Source organism: Lynx rufus, unplaced genomic scaffold (assembly GCF_022079265.1).
Source record: "Lynx rufus isolate CCGP_SWC_20201006 ecotype Redwood Valley unplaced genomic scaffold, mLynRuf1.p SCAF_61, whole genome shotgun sequence".
Classification (NCBI taxonomy): Eukaryota; Metazoa; Chordata; class Mammalia; order Carnivora; family Felidae; genus Lynx; species Lynx rufus.
In genome coordinates this window covers 40,876-57,365 of record NW_025814880.1, presented here as the reverse complement: position 1 = coordinate 57,365, position 16,490 = coordinate 40,876, and the positions used below count along the sequence as shown (strand labels likewise).

General features: G+C 40.0%; 1 protein-coding gene across 1 annotated transcript in view; it reads right to left on the bottom strand.

Annotated features, from left to right (window-relative positions):
- Positions 1-16,490, bottom strand: part of LOC124500910 (leucine-rich repeat-containing protein 37A3-like) — a gene marked incomplete at its 5' end in the record, with an annotated part of 32,797 nt that overhangs the window by 8,713 nt on the left and 7,594 nt on the right. The window contains 4 exons of the mRNA XM_047064780.1: positions 2,665-2,739; positions 3,303-3,374; positions 13,483-13,563; positions 14,281-14,352. Coding sequence (XP_046920736.1) covers positions 2,665-2,739; positions 3,303-3,374; positions 13,483-13,563; positions 14,281-14,352 — 300 coding nt within the window. The remainder of the gene's footprint in view (positions 1-2,664; positions 2,740-3,302; positions 3,375-13,482; positions 13,564-14,280; positions 14,353-16,490) is intronic.

The window sequence follows — 16,490 nt, the reverse complement described above, 5'->3', positions numbered from 1 at the left end:
TTTAAATGTAATCATATAAATAATTACATTAACTATAAATGGTGTAATCACCTAATTAAAAGATAGAGTTGTCATACCGGATAAAAAAGCAAAAGCCAACTATATGCTGTCTATAAGATTCATCTTCAATACAAAGATATAAGTAGGTTAAAAATATGGAAGAACTTATGCTTTGCTAACACTAATCAAACGAAACCTTGAGTGGCTATATTTACTATAGGACAAAGTCAATTTCAAAGCGAAGATATTACCAGGGATAAATGAGGTTATTCCATGGTGATAGAAATGTCAACTAATAGAAAAGACATCACTTAAAAATTTATGTATCTGATAACACAACTTCCAAATATATTAAGGAGAATAGGAAAGAGAGACACATAAGTACACAATTAGAGTTGGAGATTTCAATATCCCTCTCTCAATAATTGACAGAAAAAATATATAGAAAATGAGTAATGATACATCAGACTTGAAAAATACTACCAACCTACTTGACCTAGTTGACATTTATAGAATACTCCACACCAAATCAGCAGACTACATATTTTTCTTCAAGTGGGCACATAATATTTATCCAAATAGACCATATTCTCATCTAGTACCAGAATTCATTGGCTATAAAACAAGCCTCAATAAATTTAAAAGGATTTCAGTCATCCAACATATTGTTCTGTGACCACAATGGAATTAAATAACAAATTAACAGATCTGTAAAATCCCCAAATATGTAGAAACTAACCAACACACTCCTAAGGAACCCTATTGGTCAAATAAGTCAAAATGGATATTAAAAACTATTTTGTACCGACTGAAACTGAAAACACATGTCAACATGTGGGATGTTGCTCATATAGTATTCATCTTCCCCAGTGTCCACTTTTAAGAAACTAGAAAAAGAAAAGGAAATTCATCACTGAGTAAGGAGAGAAAATGGAATGATAAAGATCAAAGCAGAAATTTTTAAAAAGGAAAACAAAAATAGAGAAGTCAGTGTAATGAAAAGGCACTTTTTAGAGAAGATAAATAAAACTGATAAACTTCTGGCCAGATTTATCAAGAAAAGACAAGAGAAGACACAAATTATCAATATCAAAAATGAGAGGAATGACATCACTACAATTCTACAGATACTAAAAGGATAATAAGGGAATATTATAAAATACTTTATGTCAATAACTTCCAGATGAAATAGATTCCCTGAAAGACATGAACTACTCCAAAAAATAAGTATGTAATTTAAGTAGCACTATTACAAAAATAAAATCTGTAGTTTAACACTTTCTCACAAAGAAAGCTTCAAGCCCACATGGCTTCACTGGTGAATTCTAGCAAACATTTAAGGAAAACATAATGCCAACTCTGCACAAACTGTACTAGAGAATTGAAGAGAGGGGAATACTTCCCAACTCAATTTTAGGGCCAACATTCACCTTATGAAAAATAGATAAAGACATTAGAAGAAAGGATACATAGAAGATCTCATATACTGCTGGCTGGAATGCAAAATGGTACATCCACTTTAGAAAACAGGTAAGCAGTTTCTTAAAAAGTTAAATATACACTTAGCATATGATGTAGCAATCCTGCCATTAGGTATTTTACCACCTCCCCCCCTCCCCCAATGAAAACATATGCTCATACGAAGACCTGCATGTAAGTGTTTTAAGCAACTTTATTCATAAAGGCCAAAAAGCTAGAAACAACTCAAATGCCCATTAACTGATGAACGCATAAACAAACTGGTATATCCTCACAACTGCAATACTACTCGGCAATAAAAAGGAAATGAACTACTGACATGTGCAAAAACATGGACGAGTCTCTGGGGTGCCTGGGTGGCTCAGTCAGACAAGTGACCGACTTTGGCTCAGGCCATGATCTCATGTTCCGCAGGTTCATGCCCTGTATTGGGCTCTGCGCTGACAGAGCCTGGAGCCTGCTTCGGGTTCTGTGTGTGTGTGTCTCTCTCTCTCTCTCTCTCTGCCCCTCTCCTGCTTATGCTCTCTGTTTCTCAAAAATAAACAAACGTTAAAAAAGTTAAAAAAAAAAACCAAACATGGATGAATCTCAAAAGGATTATGCTGAAAGGAACCAATCACAGAAGACTGCATACTGTATGATTTCATTTATTTATTTTTTGTAATGTTCATTTCTTTTTGAGAGAGAGACAGAGAGAGATGGAGTGCAAATGGGGAAGGGGTAGAGAGACAGGGAGACACAGAATCCGAAGCAGGCTCCAGACTCTGAGCTGTCAGGACAGAGTCCGATGCAGGGCTTGAACTCACGAACCGCGAGATCATGACCTGAGCTGAAGTCGGACGCTTAACTGCCTGAGCCACCCAGGTGCCCCTTGTATGATTTCATTTATAAGACACTGTGGAAAAGGCAAAACTACAGGGACAAAAATTAGGTTGGTGGTTGCCAGGGCTGGTGGTGACAAAAGGGGATTGGCTGCAAAGGCACATAGGGGCCTTTTGGGGTGACAGAAATGGTCTACGTCTCAAATGTGGTGGTGGTTACATAACTACACGTTTGTCAAAACTCATCAAACTGTATGCTTAAAAAGAGTAAATTTTATACCTCAATAAACCTGACTTAAGAAAACAATAAAACAAATCTAAATAAACAACTAGGTGAAAATACACATAAGAAAAATCAACTTACAGTGTTTCCAATTCAAGGGTCATCATGAGGATGCTCTCAACTGTTGTAAGTGACACCTGTGTTGATCCCATGTCTCTGAAGGAGAAAGCCCAAACATGCGTGATTTGAACCCAAGGATAAAAATTCTGTACCTAAAAAGATACTTAACAACATGTGATTACTTCAATTCTGGCTTCTTTGTCAAGTCAGCTCAAGAGTTTTCTTGCTACGGACAATAATTTCAGAAAACTCCCAATGAAGACATTTTATGTGCATCATCAAATTAATCACCTTGGTGCTCAACAGTACAATCCTTTTTACTCTTATCCTCATTTTCATTCTCAATTGCATCCACCTCTCTTGATTAGTCTTTTTTTCTTTTAATATACACCTTACTCCACTTTCCATTTTGAGATAAATGGTATTTCTACCTACATCTACAAGTCCCATGTCTGTTACGTGTTCTTCAATACTACTCCTTCCTCTGCAGGCTATCTTGCCCATATACGTTTTTTCTTTGCTAATAATGCTTATTTCAATAACCCAGTCAAAATTTAAATTACGACTTTTTAACCAAAACGCAAAATATTTAATCTTTTGATGACAACAAAAAAGATCAGAAATCATCTCATGAGCCATGAGATTGTTGCAATACTTACAAATATTTTAATGCTGGCAACTTAAAAAGATAGGAATCTTCAACAGCTGACAGAGGGTTACGACTGATAATTCTGAAAAATGCAATGGAATTAAAATGATCTGCATTTCCAGTAATGACTACCATGAAAGTTTATGTTCATTTTGGGGGTATGGAACTGGAAGGTTAAAACTAATCATTGTCTGCCTTTGCCTATAAATCACCCTTAGATTCTGTAAAGCACTCTTCCTTTGGGAACTACCCAGCTCTCTGGACGATAAAGTGGAGAACAGAAAGAGAAAAAAAAAATTTTTTTTTTTTTACGTGGACAGCAAAGCAAAGATATGCCAAAGAACTTTTTGGGCTGAAAACCCTAGAAGTGACTATGCTGGTAGGAAGCCCAGGCTCTGTAGGAAATACTGTTTCTAGTGTCCTCTATAATTCGAGGTGCTTTTCCTTTATCTCTAGAAATGTAAAAAACTCCACAGTTTAAAACACCTGGTTAAAGACAAAAATAGGACCAATTCCTCAGTTTGGGGGCCAAAGACAAAGGGATTAATCTAAGAGGAAATGGTGGAAGCTATACCCCCACCATGTGTATTCTCCTATGACAGCCTTTGTTAGGTGGCATATGATCCCGTTTCCTTATCCATCTCCTGGACTGCCAGCTCCTTGAGGGCAGGGAGCATACTCTATTGTCATTTTTGTCCCTGTGCCTGACAGAGTGCTTGTTATTTACTAGTTACTTCGTGAAGGCTTGTTGAATAAATAACATTTTGTCACTGCTTGACACAAGTTTTTATTCCAAAATGCTGAGTAGATTTTCTTCTCAGTTCTTTACAGCAAAAATAAAGTGAAGGAAACAGGAAGAAAGAAAAGAAAATCTGCCTTTAGGTTGACTCTGCTCAAGAATCATCACTGTACTTTTGCAAAATTATAAGGATAATCATCACAACCAATACTATTGAGCTATAGGGCATCTGTGATCAGCATTTCACATTTAAACCTCACAAGAACCTTATGTGATAGATACATCATTACCCCATTTTACAAGTGAGGAAACTGAAGTACAGAGAGGTTGTATAATTTGTCCCAGTTTGTCAAGCCAGTCAAGAAGCAGAGATGGAATCTGAACTCAGTTCTGACCCCAAAGCCTGTATTTAACTTGTATGAAAAAAAAAGGGGGTTTAAAATAGCCGTTACCTTAAACTTAACTTTGAGAGCATCAAATATAGAAACACTTTGCTGAACTTCATCTCTCCATCTGGGAGAGCTTCTCTAAGAATTACATTTTCTATTTTTATTCCTTTCCTCTAATCATCTCCCATGATTAAGTATTTAATTAGCCTGTGATCATTGAGACTTTAGAGATTTCATTTCTTATTTTTTTATTCTATTTTTTGAGAGAGAGAGTACAAGAGTATGAGTGAAGGAGAGGCAGAGGAAAAGAGAGACAGAGAGAATCCCAAGCAGGCTCCATGCCCAGTGCAGAGCCTGACATGGGACTTGATCCCATGACCGCAAGATCATGACCTGAGCCGAAATCAAGAGTCAGGCAGTTAACTGAGCCACCCAGGTGCCCTGAGACTTTAGAGATTTTAAAGCCCTGTTACAGGTGAATCAGTGAAAATGAGAAAGGAAGGACGTCTGAAAATTCATCCTTCCGTAAAAGCAACAACAACAACAACAACAACAACTAGCAAAAATGGTCAAAATCAACTTTCTCAGAACTTTGGAAATTTTACCCAATGGGCTTGCAGCAACCCGGAGAGCATGTAGTAAAGAAAAAATTACTAATTTCTATAAGAACAGTGAGCTCTGTTGTTTTAACTTGTCCTCAACCTCTGCTCTCCATCCTGATGATAGCCTTAAAAATTGCCCACATCCCAGGGGAACAAAATGGAGCTGAAGTTCCTTAAAGCCTCATTCCCAAAGAACAAACTGTCATTGTTTTACCTGTCTAGTGGGGTCCCTAAAAAACTTCACTTGAAAGCCTTGCCCTTGACCTCACTGAGAACTGCACAGTCCTAAAACAGCCTCTTCCCAAGGGGCATTTTTTGAAAACAATTATAGATTAATGTTTTAATCTGGCAGCTATGTGAGGCAATTGATCACAAGACAAAAAATAGCCTAAACAAAAAGCCTAAAAGGAAAAAGCTGAGAAATGAGATGCCCATAGGGACTTTGAAATGCTCCAACATCTTCCTGGGTAACTAGAAGACCACAAGACGTATTCCTGGGCATGCAGAAAAAAAAACCTTAGCACTAATAAATGAGTTCAGCAAGGTTACAGGACACAAGATCGATATGTAAAAATTAGCTTTATTTCTAGACATCAGCAATGACTATTCCAAAGATGAAATTAAGAAAACAATTCCATGTATAACAGTACTCAAAAGAATACAATACTTAGGAAAACATTTAACCAAAGAAGTGCAAGAATCACACTAAAAACCACAAAACGTTGTTGAAAGAAATTAAAGAAGATTGAAATAAATGTAAAGATATGCCATGTTCACGGATCAGAAGAAAATACTGTGAAAATGGCACTATACCCCAGATTGAACTGTGGTTTCAGTATAATCCCTATCAAACCCCCAACTGACTTCTTTCCAAAAATTGGCAAGCTGATTCTAAAATCTGTATGTCAATTCAAGGGACCGAGAATAGCCAAAGTGATCTTTAAAAAAAAAAAAAAAAGTTTATCTATTCATTTTGAGAGACAGCGAGCATACACACCCGTGCAGAAGAGCAAACATGAGCGAGTGTGAGTGGGGAAAAGTGTGAGCAGGGGAGGGGCAGAGGGAGAAGGAGAGGGAGCATCCCAAGCAGGCTCCATGCTGTCAGTGCAGATGGCAACACGGGGTTCCATCTCACAAACCATGAGGTCATGACCTGAGCTGAAATCAAGAGCCGGCCACTTAACCAACTGAGCTACCCAGGAGCTCCAAAACGATTTTGACAACGAACAACAAAATGGGGAGACTCACACGCCCTGGTTTCAAAACCTACTTCAAAACTACAGTAATCACGGTGTGGTACTGGCATAAGAACAGACATGTAAGCTGATGGAACAGAACTGACAGTCCAGGAAGAAATCCTCACATTTATGGCCCACTGATTTTCAACAAGGGTGCCAACACCATTCAATGTGGGAAGACTAGTGTTTTCAAACGATGCTGGGACAACCGTATATCCCCATACAAAATAATGTAGTTGGATTCCTACACTTCACACCATATATAAATATTAACTCAAAATGAGTCAAAGACCTAAATGGAAGAGCTCAAGCTATAAAACTCTCAGGAGAGAAATCTTTATGACCTTGGATTTAGGCAACAGTTTCTTAGACATGACACCAAAAGCACAACAAACCAAAGGAAAAATAGATAAACTGGACTTTATTTAAAAATAAAAAAACAACCCAAAACTATCATATGTCTGATACAAGTCTAGCATCCAGAATACCCAGAATATATAAAGAACTCTTAAAACTCAGGAAAAAGACAAATAATCAAATGTTTCAATGGGTAAAGGATTTGAAGAGACATTTGGCCAAAGAAAATACATGAATGGCCAATAAGCACATGAAAAGATGCTCAATGTCTTAGGTCATTAGGGAAATATAAATCAAAGCTACAATGAGATACTACTCTACACTCACTAAGATGGCTATGATCGAACAGAGAGACAATGATAAGTGGTAGCAAGATTTGGGGAAACCAGAATCTTCATACATTGGTGGGAATGTAAAATGGTGTAGTCACTGTGGAAAACAGTTTGGCAGTTCCTCAAAAGGGTTAAATACAGAGTTACTACATGACCCAGCAATTCCACTCGTAGGTATGTACCCAAGAGAATTAAAAACATATGACCACACAAAAACTTGTACGTGAATACTCATAGCAGCATTATTCATAAGAGCCAAAAAGTCAAAATAATCCAAATGTCCAATAACTCATGAATGGATGAACAAAATGTGATTGGAGCACCTGGGTGGCTCAGTCGGTTAAGCATCTGACTTTGGCTCAGGTCGTCATCTCACAGTTCATGAGTTCGAGCTCTACATCAGGCTCTGTGGTTTTGGATCCTCTGTCCCCCTCTGTCTCTGCCCCTTCCCCGCTTGTGTGTGCGCTCTCTTTCAAAAATAAAGAAACATTAAAAAAAAGAATGAAGTACTGAAACATGCTACAACCGGATAAATCTTGAAGCCAACAAGCTCTGTGAAAGAAACTAGACACACATTTCGATGAAATGTCCAGAACAGGCAAATCCATAGGGGCAGAAGGTAAATTACTTGTTGCCAGGGGCCTGGGAGGAGGGGAGAATGGGGAGTAAAGGCTGATGGGTATGGTATTTCTTTTGAGGGGGGTGATGACAATGTTCTGGAATTAGCAGTGATTATTGTCTATCAAAGTATACCATTGGACTATATACTTTATAATGTTGCATATTCTATTATGCGGACTATATCTCAATTTGAAAAAAAAAAAAAAAAAAAAAAAAAGAACCACGTTGTGATAAATAGAGAACCAGTTGCCAGAAGACCAAACATGTTAGTAGGTGGAGAAAAGGGGAGCGAAGATTCAAACTCTTCCACAACGGAGGTCAGAGGGAGTTAGCGGTGCGGCTGGGAGCCATGCATTTTTGTTCTTGCCTTGGAAACTCCCCTATTCTTCCTATTCCAGCCCATTCTTCTACGTTTTTTCAGGCCCATTAACATGTCGGGTTTGTGTAACACTAGTTAATATCCAGTCAGACAATGTTATGAAGAGAAAGAACGTGAGTGTCACATGTCTGGTTAAACACAGTTCCTCAACCTTGAGGCTCTGAATGTCCTTTGGCTTTGAAAAAATAACAATGGCATTAATACCTACAAGCTTACTGGTGGGCTCTGTGCAAGTAAGCTCTTCCACGTGTGTGTCTTCCCCTGCCCACCGCTCCCCCCCCCCCCCGCCCCGCGCCCACCCCCGGCTCCCTATTAAGAAAGACTATGAAGAATTATGCAGCCAAAACAATTTAGTAGTTTGTTATCCTTCCCCCCAACTATCTCAGTGCTCTACCCCCACTGTCCCCCCCTCTTTCCTGGTAGCTCACCCATGGCCTTATACCCATCGGCTCAGTGCTTCCTCTTACCAGGCAGCCCTCCTGCTGAGATGAATGCCCCGTGTTTACCTGTAGTGAAAACAAAATACAGGCCACTCCAAATTATCCTATTTCCTCCTGTCTTTAGTGCCGCCTTTTCTTCACGGAGCGATTGTGCCTGAGCCAAGGGGAGAATGAGAACTGACCCGACAGGTTACATCTGCTGGACCGACAGCAATTGTTTTTCCACAGACTGCGATACGAACGAACGGTGGACATTGCACCAGAGATCATCTCCATTTCCGTTCAATTCCCTCATTTTACAGATAAAAGGTGTGCTGACTCAGTCTATTGGCTTTTGGACATTCGTGGGCTTATCTTGATGGGACTAAAACATAACAACAGTTATCCTCCAAGACTGTCTCATAATCAAAGTTGAAGGAATACTGTTCTAGATATTTTTTTTTTGTTTTTTAAAAAACTGTATCTTATTTGAAGAGGAAAACTCAAGTATTTTTGCAAAAGCTTTCTGTTGCAGAGCAACGGGACAGACTAAAGGTAGCTCACAAAATAAGGGAACATTTCTTACGTGTTATTTTTTTTTCTCCAAATTCTTCTACAGAGGTCCAGACAGATGGGCTACGTTTCCTTTCTATTAACTGAGGAGACAGAGAAGACTTGAGGACGGAAGCTTGCCACCACTGCCCTGAATGTACTGAAATCCTAACAGCTTTAGCTGAAAAAATGTCCAAAGCAGGCAGTGACAATAAATTTCAAATAGGACAAACTCCAAACTCTCTATGCTGGAATCCCAAGGCATGGAGGGAAAACTGGTTCCTTAGAGGAAAGCAGTTGAAGAAATAAGTAGAGCGATCTAGACCCTACTCCGGTATGTTTGAAGTACTTGGGGATAGAATAACCCCTTTCCTTTATTCATCTACATAGGTCCATGAGCCATGAGAACATGACTCCCCATGTGAAGCTCCTCAATGCAAGACATCTAACGGCATCACGTAAATCCTTTCTCAGGGGTTGGGCGGGGGGAGGGGCGAAGCCTAAAGAATCTGAAATGGTGAGCCTATGTTTTAATTAAAGTTCTGAGAATAGCCTTGAAGAGGAGTTTCTGGCAGTGAGGACCAGCCCAAGAAGCAAGGGCCCTGGAATCAGGCAGACCTAGGTCTGAATTCTGGCTGTCACTTCCTGGTGAAGGGACTTAAGTAACGAACTTAAGTCTCCGAGTCTTTTTAGCAGCATTTACCTCATAAGGCAACTTGAGGATTAAAGGAAAGAGCATGTGCAAAGCACCTAGCATAAGGCTGGGCACAGAGCGGGTGCCTAGCAGTGACGATGTGATATTTGCACCAGGCGGTGAGCAGGAAGCCTGGGGATGCCCATAGGTGGCATGGCCAGGAGCTCCAGAAGCATAGGGAAAACGAGCTCCCTGCTCGAAAGGTCCTATTCCAGGGAGAAGCTGACTCCAAGGGACGACGCCCAAAAGGCCAGTTGTCATTCAGGTCCTACCTAGTGCCAGGGAATGCGGAATTGTATTACTCGCGAAGCTTCTTAAGTGGTTCTGTCACTTATTGACAGTGTGAACCTAGGCAAGTCACCCGATGTCTCTGAGTTTCAACTTCCTCATCCCCAAAATGAGGATAATACTACCTGTATCACAAGAGTTGCTGGAAAAACGAAAATGAAGTGCCGTGTGAGGGGCCACGTCCGGAGCATTTCCCACGTGCCAGGCTCTATTCTAAGAGTTTAAGACACATTGTCTTACTTGCAGCACAAGCGAAAGGTCTTAGCATAGTGCCGGAGCGCAGTAAATACCTAATAGAGGTAGGTATTAAAGAAATGATATGGGGCGGAGGAGCAACTACCATGCTTCCCAGAGAAAGAAGATGCCTTGGTATATACGTGGGAAGAATCAGATGCAGCTGGGAGAAGAAAAGTAATAGTTGGGTATGACTATGGCAAAGCTTTTGAACTACCACACACGGAAAATAATAAGAGTTACCCTAAGTCACCCCAAAAGGACAGCCCTGAGTTGTTATCTTCATCCTTAACGTTTATGCCTTTCTGAATCTGAGAAGAAGCTGCCAGGATTTCCAGTACATACCAAAAAGCGATGACAATATCCTCAAGTGTGTCAACGTTTGTGGGCACACAGCTGTCTAAAAGGAAGCAGATGCCGGTTGACTGGGGGAGCGTTAGGGCGTGTCTGTGACTGCGGCTCGAGTTTGCCTTCAGAGGGTGGCCACACCTACCTCAATGATATTCTCAACAATAATTCAAAAGGGGTAAGGCTTAGATTGTCCTTATTCTCCCTTAGACCTTATGTTCTTGGCACAATACGGATGCGCCACAGACGAGCCAGCATGTGAATGTGCTCTATCCCGATAAGGTACAGCCTTTCTACATCGTAGAGTCCTTCAGCTTCTAAAATCATGGAGCTCGTACTGTTAGAACCAATGAAGTGAATTTTTTAAAATAAGCCACCAGTCTGGACCTGTGTAGGTGAATGAAGGAGAAGCACTTTAAAGTCAGGAAAAAAAAAAAACGATACTTAACATTTAGGATTATCAACCACTGTTGGTTTTCCATAATAGATTTCATTCCTGATTTCATCTGAAAGAAATAGGATTATTACTACCATTCAAAAAGTGGTACCTTATTAATAAACTCTTGGCACGGCTTTGAGGTGGATTTCAGATTCAAAATAGACTTTACCACACCGCTAACGTGTTCACTCAGTGTTTATCCATAACTTAAGAGGCTTCATTCAAAAAACTTACTGAGATAGAATTACCTGAAACCCAGGGGTGAATCAAGGCCTTGTAGGGTCTGAACCTCATCTACTTTGGGAAATCCTGCCTCATCAAAACATGCAAAATTATGCATACAGGAATTGCGAGGGTCCCTCCCAAGACTTTGGAAGGGGCCTATGTAAGTGAGGAGACCTGACGTTTAAGCTTCAGTCAGTTCAAGATAAATCCACCTCAGCTGGGGCCCAAAAGGTTTACAAACTTATTTAATGCTGGAGAAAATACTGTTTCAACTTATAAACACCCCAGTAATAAGTCACATAGGCAATAACGTGACTGAATTCACGGGATGGCATCTCCCCTGCGCACGCTCTTTCTCTCAGAATAAATAAATAAACGTTAAAAATAGAAAAGAAAAGAAAAGTTTGGCCCCAAACAAGGAGCCCAACCTCCAATACACACTTACTGTACTGTGATAATTTGTTGGAAGTTACCTGTGAATTCGTTTTAGTAGTACAGCTCTATTCAAACCACATTGAAAGGGCGGGCCTACGCCTGCCGACTCCATCTTGTTCCGTGTCCTTCACCTTGATCACACCTCCTCCCCTTGAGTAACCCCCCCCCCTCAACTGCCTAACAGGACTCTTCCCCAGGACCCTTCCCCAGCCAATCAGCTGAGGCCGCAGCCATTACCTCACCAACTGCCACTAGGCCCCAGTAAAACCTTTGTCCTTTTGAAACTCGCCCTCTCTCCCCGGTATCTCACCGCTGTGTCAGTGCAGGTAGGGGATTGAGCTCGAGCTAGCTCGAATAAAGGCTCTTTTGCTTTTACATCGGACTCGGCTCCCTGGCGGTATTTGGGGATCACGAATTCTGGGCATAACACACATGACATGAGTATTAATTTATTCTCAATACCAGCTAGCTCTGGTTCTTTAGTTACCTTTTTCTGTCATGCAAGATTGATGAGGGAGCATGGGGCAAGTTGAGGGCAAAATACAAGTTAGCACATGCCCCCGCCCCAGGTGGGATATGTGTGATTCTGGCTGCTCCAGGACAAAGGAAAGGAAAGAAAACAAATGGTTAACTGATAGAGATCTCAGTCGGGCAAGACAGGAGTTTCCATCAGTTTACAAATATCTTAGTAAATTACAAGAAAAAGGCCATCTTTTTCTCCTTTTTCCAGTATGAAAGATTCTTGGGGACAGTCCCTGTATATTCTTTGTACCCCCAGTACTTAGTACATGGTCGACATAGAGTGCGCGTGGCACGGATTGTTTTTCAATGAATTCATTCATTGTTATCAACGGATTCCACCCTATTTTGTCCTGTATTGCCTACATGACTATGAAATTCAGATTCTTAGAAGAGACTCTTGGTGTTATAAGATGCTTAGTAGAGGTGGTGAGTTTTAAGACATTATATTGACACCACTAAAACCTCTTGGTGGAGAAACTCAATGAGCCCGTTCTCTGGCATGCTGGCAAAACAAAAAACTGACCCTCAGTATCCTTTCCCCAAGTTAGGCATCAGCAAATTAATGAGAGGAGAGAGGAGGCCCCTGCTCTTGGGCACCCGCAGGAACTTACTCCAGCTCCAGACACACCGTAAACACTTTCATCTAACGGAAGATAAGCTGTGCAATCGGACTTCTGAACCACAAGACAGTAAGACAGTCTTTTCCAGCGTCTGCTTTAGAGGAGGGTCTTCAACCTTGAGTCTAAACATCCCCCTCAGGCCACTGAACATGCCCAGTATGATTTGCTTTTTTACAGAGAAATCACAGAATGTTCCGGCTGAAAGGGAATAACACACTTCTTAATTGAAGAGAGGTCAGGAAAGAAAGCACATGGAGAGCAGTGCCCTGTGGCAGGTTTTCAGGAGTTCTTTCCGCTTTCCTGATGGCTGAGGAAGCACCCACACCTTTTGCTGCCTGGAGAACTCTGTGCTAAACTTAGTTCTTTGAAGTTCTCTTTTGCATAGGAAACTTGCACATGAGCCGGAATCAAAGTTAAATTCAAAAGTGGATTTCAAGGACCATGCACACCTTGGGGAAGCATCACTGTCACGAATTCCCATGATAATACTGACTTGGGTGTTACTTGCTTGGGGCTTTCATTGCCCACACAAAGCTGGGTACGAGGGAGGGCAGAGAGTGCCATTTAGGAGTTAAGACAAGTCTCTTGGCCTCTTTGTACCTTAGTTTCCTCATTTGAAAAAAAAAATGGATTTTAAGACCTACTTTCCAGAATTCATACTGGGTTTATTAACACACACCTAACCAGTCACTCTATGATATTTTTACATGTAGTTTTTTTTTTTTTTTAACATGTATTCATTTTCTATTTCACTTACAGCTTGTGTAAAAACTGCATTCCATGCCAGGCCTGAAATGTTCCAAAGCTCAGTTCGGTGAGTAAATTGCAACCAAGATTTCTACACACACCAAAAAAACAAAAAAAAAACAAAAACAAAAAAAACAAGACACAAACGAAGAAGAAAAACAAGATATTTTCAGAATATTTATCCTTTGGCAGTGATTCTAATTTATAGATAATGAAACATAACCACAATACTCTCTCCATACACTAAAGAAATCTCACTATGAAAGATACTTGCCTTTTTAAAAAAATATTTGCATGAAAGATTTATACTTTCATGTTTATACATGTGGTGCATTAGATACAAATCAGTAAATGCTCAATAAATACTTGTGTTAAGTAAGTATTTTTTTCTAGAGAAGTAAGTTTATTTCTCTAGAAAAATGTTTCACAACTTTAGCACTGTTGAGATTTATGGTTGGATAATCTTTGTTATGGGGGGGGGTGCTGCCCTGTGAACTGTAGGGTGTGACAGCAGCCCTGGCCTCCACCCACTAGAGGCCAGGAGCACATCTACAGTCTGACAATCAAAAATGTCTCTAGACACTACCAAGTGTCACCTGGATGCAAAATCACCCTGGCAGAGAACGATTCACTCTGATCTCTATAATAACTCTCACACCAAACTTTGCCACAGACAAAAAAGATTTGCTACATAATTTTAGTAGCTTTCGACTAATAAAGTTTCATTCATTCAAAATGAATAACAAAGAGGTTTACAATGAAGTTTAATAAAAATTCCAAATATAATGAAATTATATTTGTAACTTACATAAACTGCAAAAAAGGTAGTGATTCAAATGTACGTCTTTCAATAGATTGTATTTTATTGCAGGATAAATCTCTAGGAAAAGGAAAAGGAAAATATTGCCTCAATTAGCCATAAGCTATCTAATTAGTAGGATGATAGTATTGAATAAGTAGCTTTTGGCTAAACTCTGAGTATTAGGAATTGTTATTTGAACCTTCCAGAGCCCCTAACCCTGCCCTCACCTTTCTTAAGAGTCTCACCTTTGTGATCTTCATACATAAAACATACAACTATAGATCTTGATAGATCTTGGAAGTAATCTTTCCTGAGAGCAGAAGAATTGATTAAATGACTTTTTGTGGCCTCATCAATTTCTAAATTATGAGCTCAAAGTTGTGATCTCCACATATAATTTCTAATATTAAAAGGGATATTCTCACATTAGCACACCTTCCTGGTTTAGTTCTATTTCTCGACACCAAGTCAATACCAGAAGAGATAAAAGGTACCGTTTCATTTAACTTGAAAAGAAGTTACTCCTCTAATCAATACCTAACTTTGAACGAACTCAGAATTAGATTATCATATTAATAGAAATTTATTTTTGGTTGTACATTGCCCAAACGGTCTATGAATTTACCAACTGCTTCAGTTGCAAGTGGGGCCAACAAAAAAACAACATGGTACTGGATTTTTATTTGGAAACACCCATCCTTGATTATAGTTGACCCTCTTATTTCCATTGATTTCAGCTGAGTCCCTCACTTTCCACCTACATGGGTACCACCATCTTCTGACTGGCATTGTCATCTCTGGTCTCTCCCATTCTAATCTATACTGCACACAGTCACCAGATTTATTCTCCAGGAGTCGTTCTCAAATATCAGAGTCACTTGGGAACTTACTCAAGATGCAAATTCTCAGCTCTACTCCGGACTGAGTGAATCAGGAACTGTGGAGGTGGAACCTGTGTTCTGACAAGGCCTCCAAGTGACCCTGGTGCAGTCTAAAGTTTGTCCTAGAGCACAGCTGTGATAACACGGTAGCTTGGCATATTATCCAAGGCCTTCAAAATCCTAAATCTGGCTCTAGTTTCCTACTCTACAGATACCCAAAGAAATTTCTCCTGCATTTTGCCCTTCACTCACTCTATTTTGCAAGCATATTCTTCCCAAGATGTCTATCTGATGATACGTCATAGCCATTCAAGGTTCTGTTCAAACAGCATTTCTCTAGTAACTTCCCTGATCCAACTTGAAGTCTTCCCCCCTCTTCTATGTTCCAAAAACAACTTATACTTCTCATTGCCCAGATCCATTTCTTCCCCTCCCCCTCTCCTCCTCCTCCTTCTTCTCCTTCTTTGAATTTTGTAAAGTAGACTCCACGCCCAACCTGGGGCTTGAACTCACGACCCTGAGATCAAGAGTCGCATGCTCTACTGACTCAGCCGGTCAGGTGCCCCAATTTCTTCTTAATATAGTGATTCTGGCATTCCATTTCCTCTGGGCATAAACTCCATGAAAGTATGGACTAGTCTTGCTCATCTGCGTTGTCTACTGTGTTTAAAACGGATGCATGGACAAAGAACAAACTCAAATATTTATAAAATAAATTAACAGCTGGGTAGTGAGTACAAGAAGCAAAATGACTGAAAAGAAATGTGGTTTTATGACTTTGTGGCTCCCTCTTCTGCACTTTGTCAGTGCTTCATCATTCATTTAGTGCTTATGCGTTATGGTTGAAGCTTCTGTTTATTTTCCCTGTGAAATTATGAGTTCCTACAAGGGTGGGAAGCCTGTCTTAACCATCTGCGTGCCTATGGTACTGGGCATAGGGCCTGTCACATTCTTTTTTAGGTTTTGATTCACATTTTTTTTTGAATGAATGAATGAGAACACTTCACCTAACATGAAATAATTGGCTTACAAAGTACCTCATAGTACAAATAATGAAAGGCCCAATCCATTGTGCAGTTTGTCTCTTTTGTTTTTCTCCAAACTGTGTTTGTAACGTTTGGAGCCCAGAGGGCAGAGGTAGCCAAGAAGACCAATACAAAGTGGTTGTCCCCTAAGACTTGGAAGGTTTGATAATTTGAAGGACTATTTTTAGTGTCATATGAGATTCTTTTTACTCACTACCCTTAAGCCTTCCACATTTGCAACAAGAATCTATTTTCTAAAGCACATCATTAATAAGGATTAATGAGGGGCGCCTGGATGGCTTAGTCGATT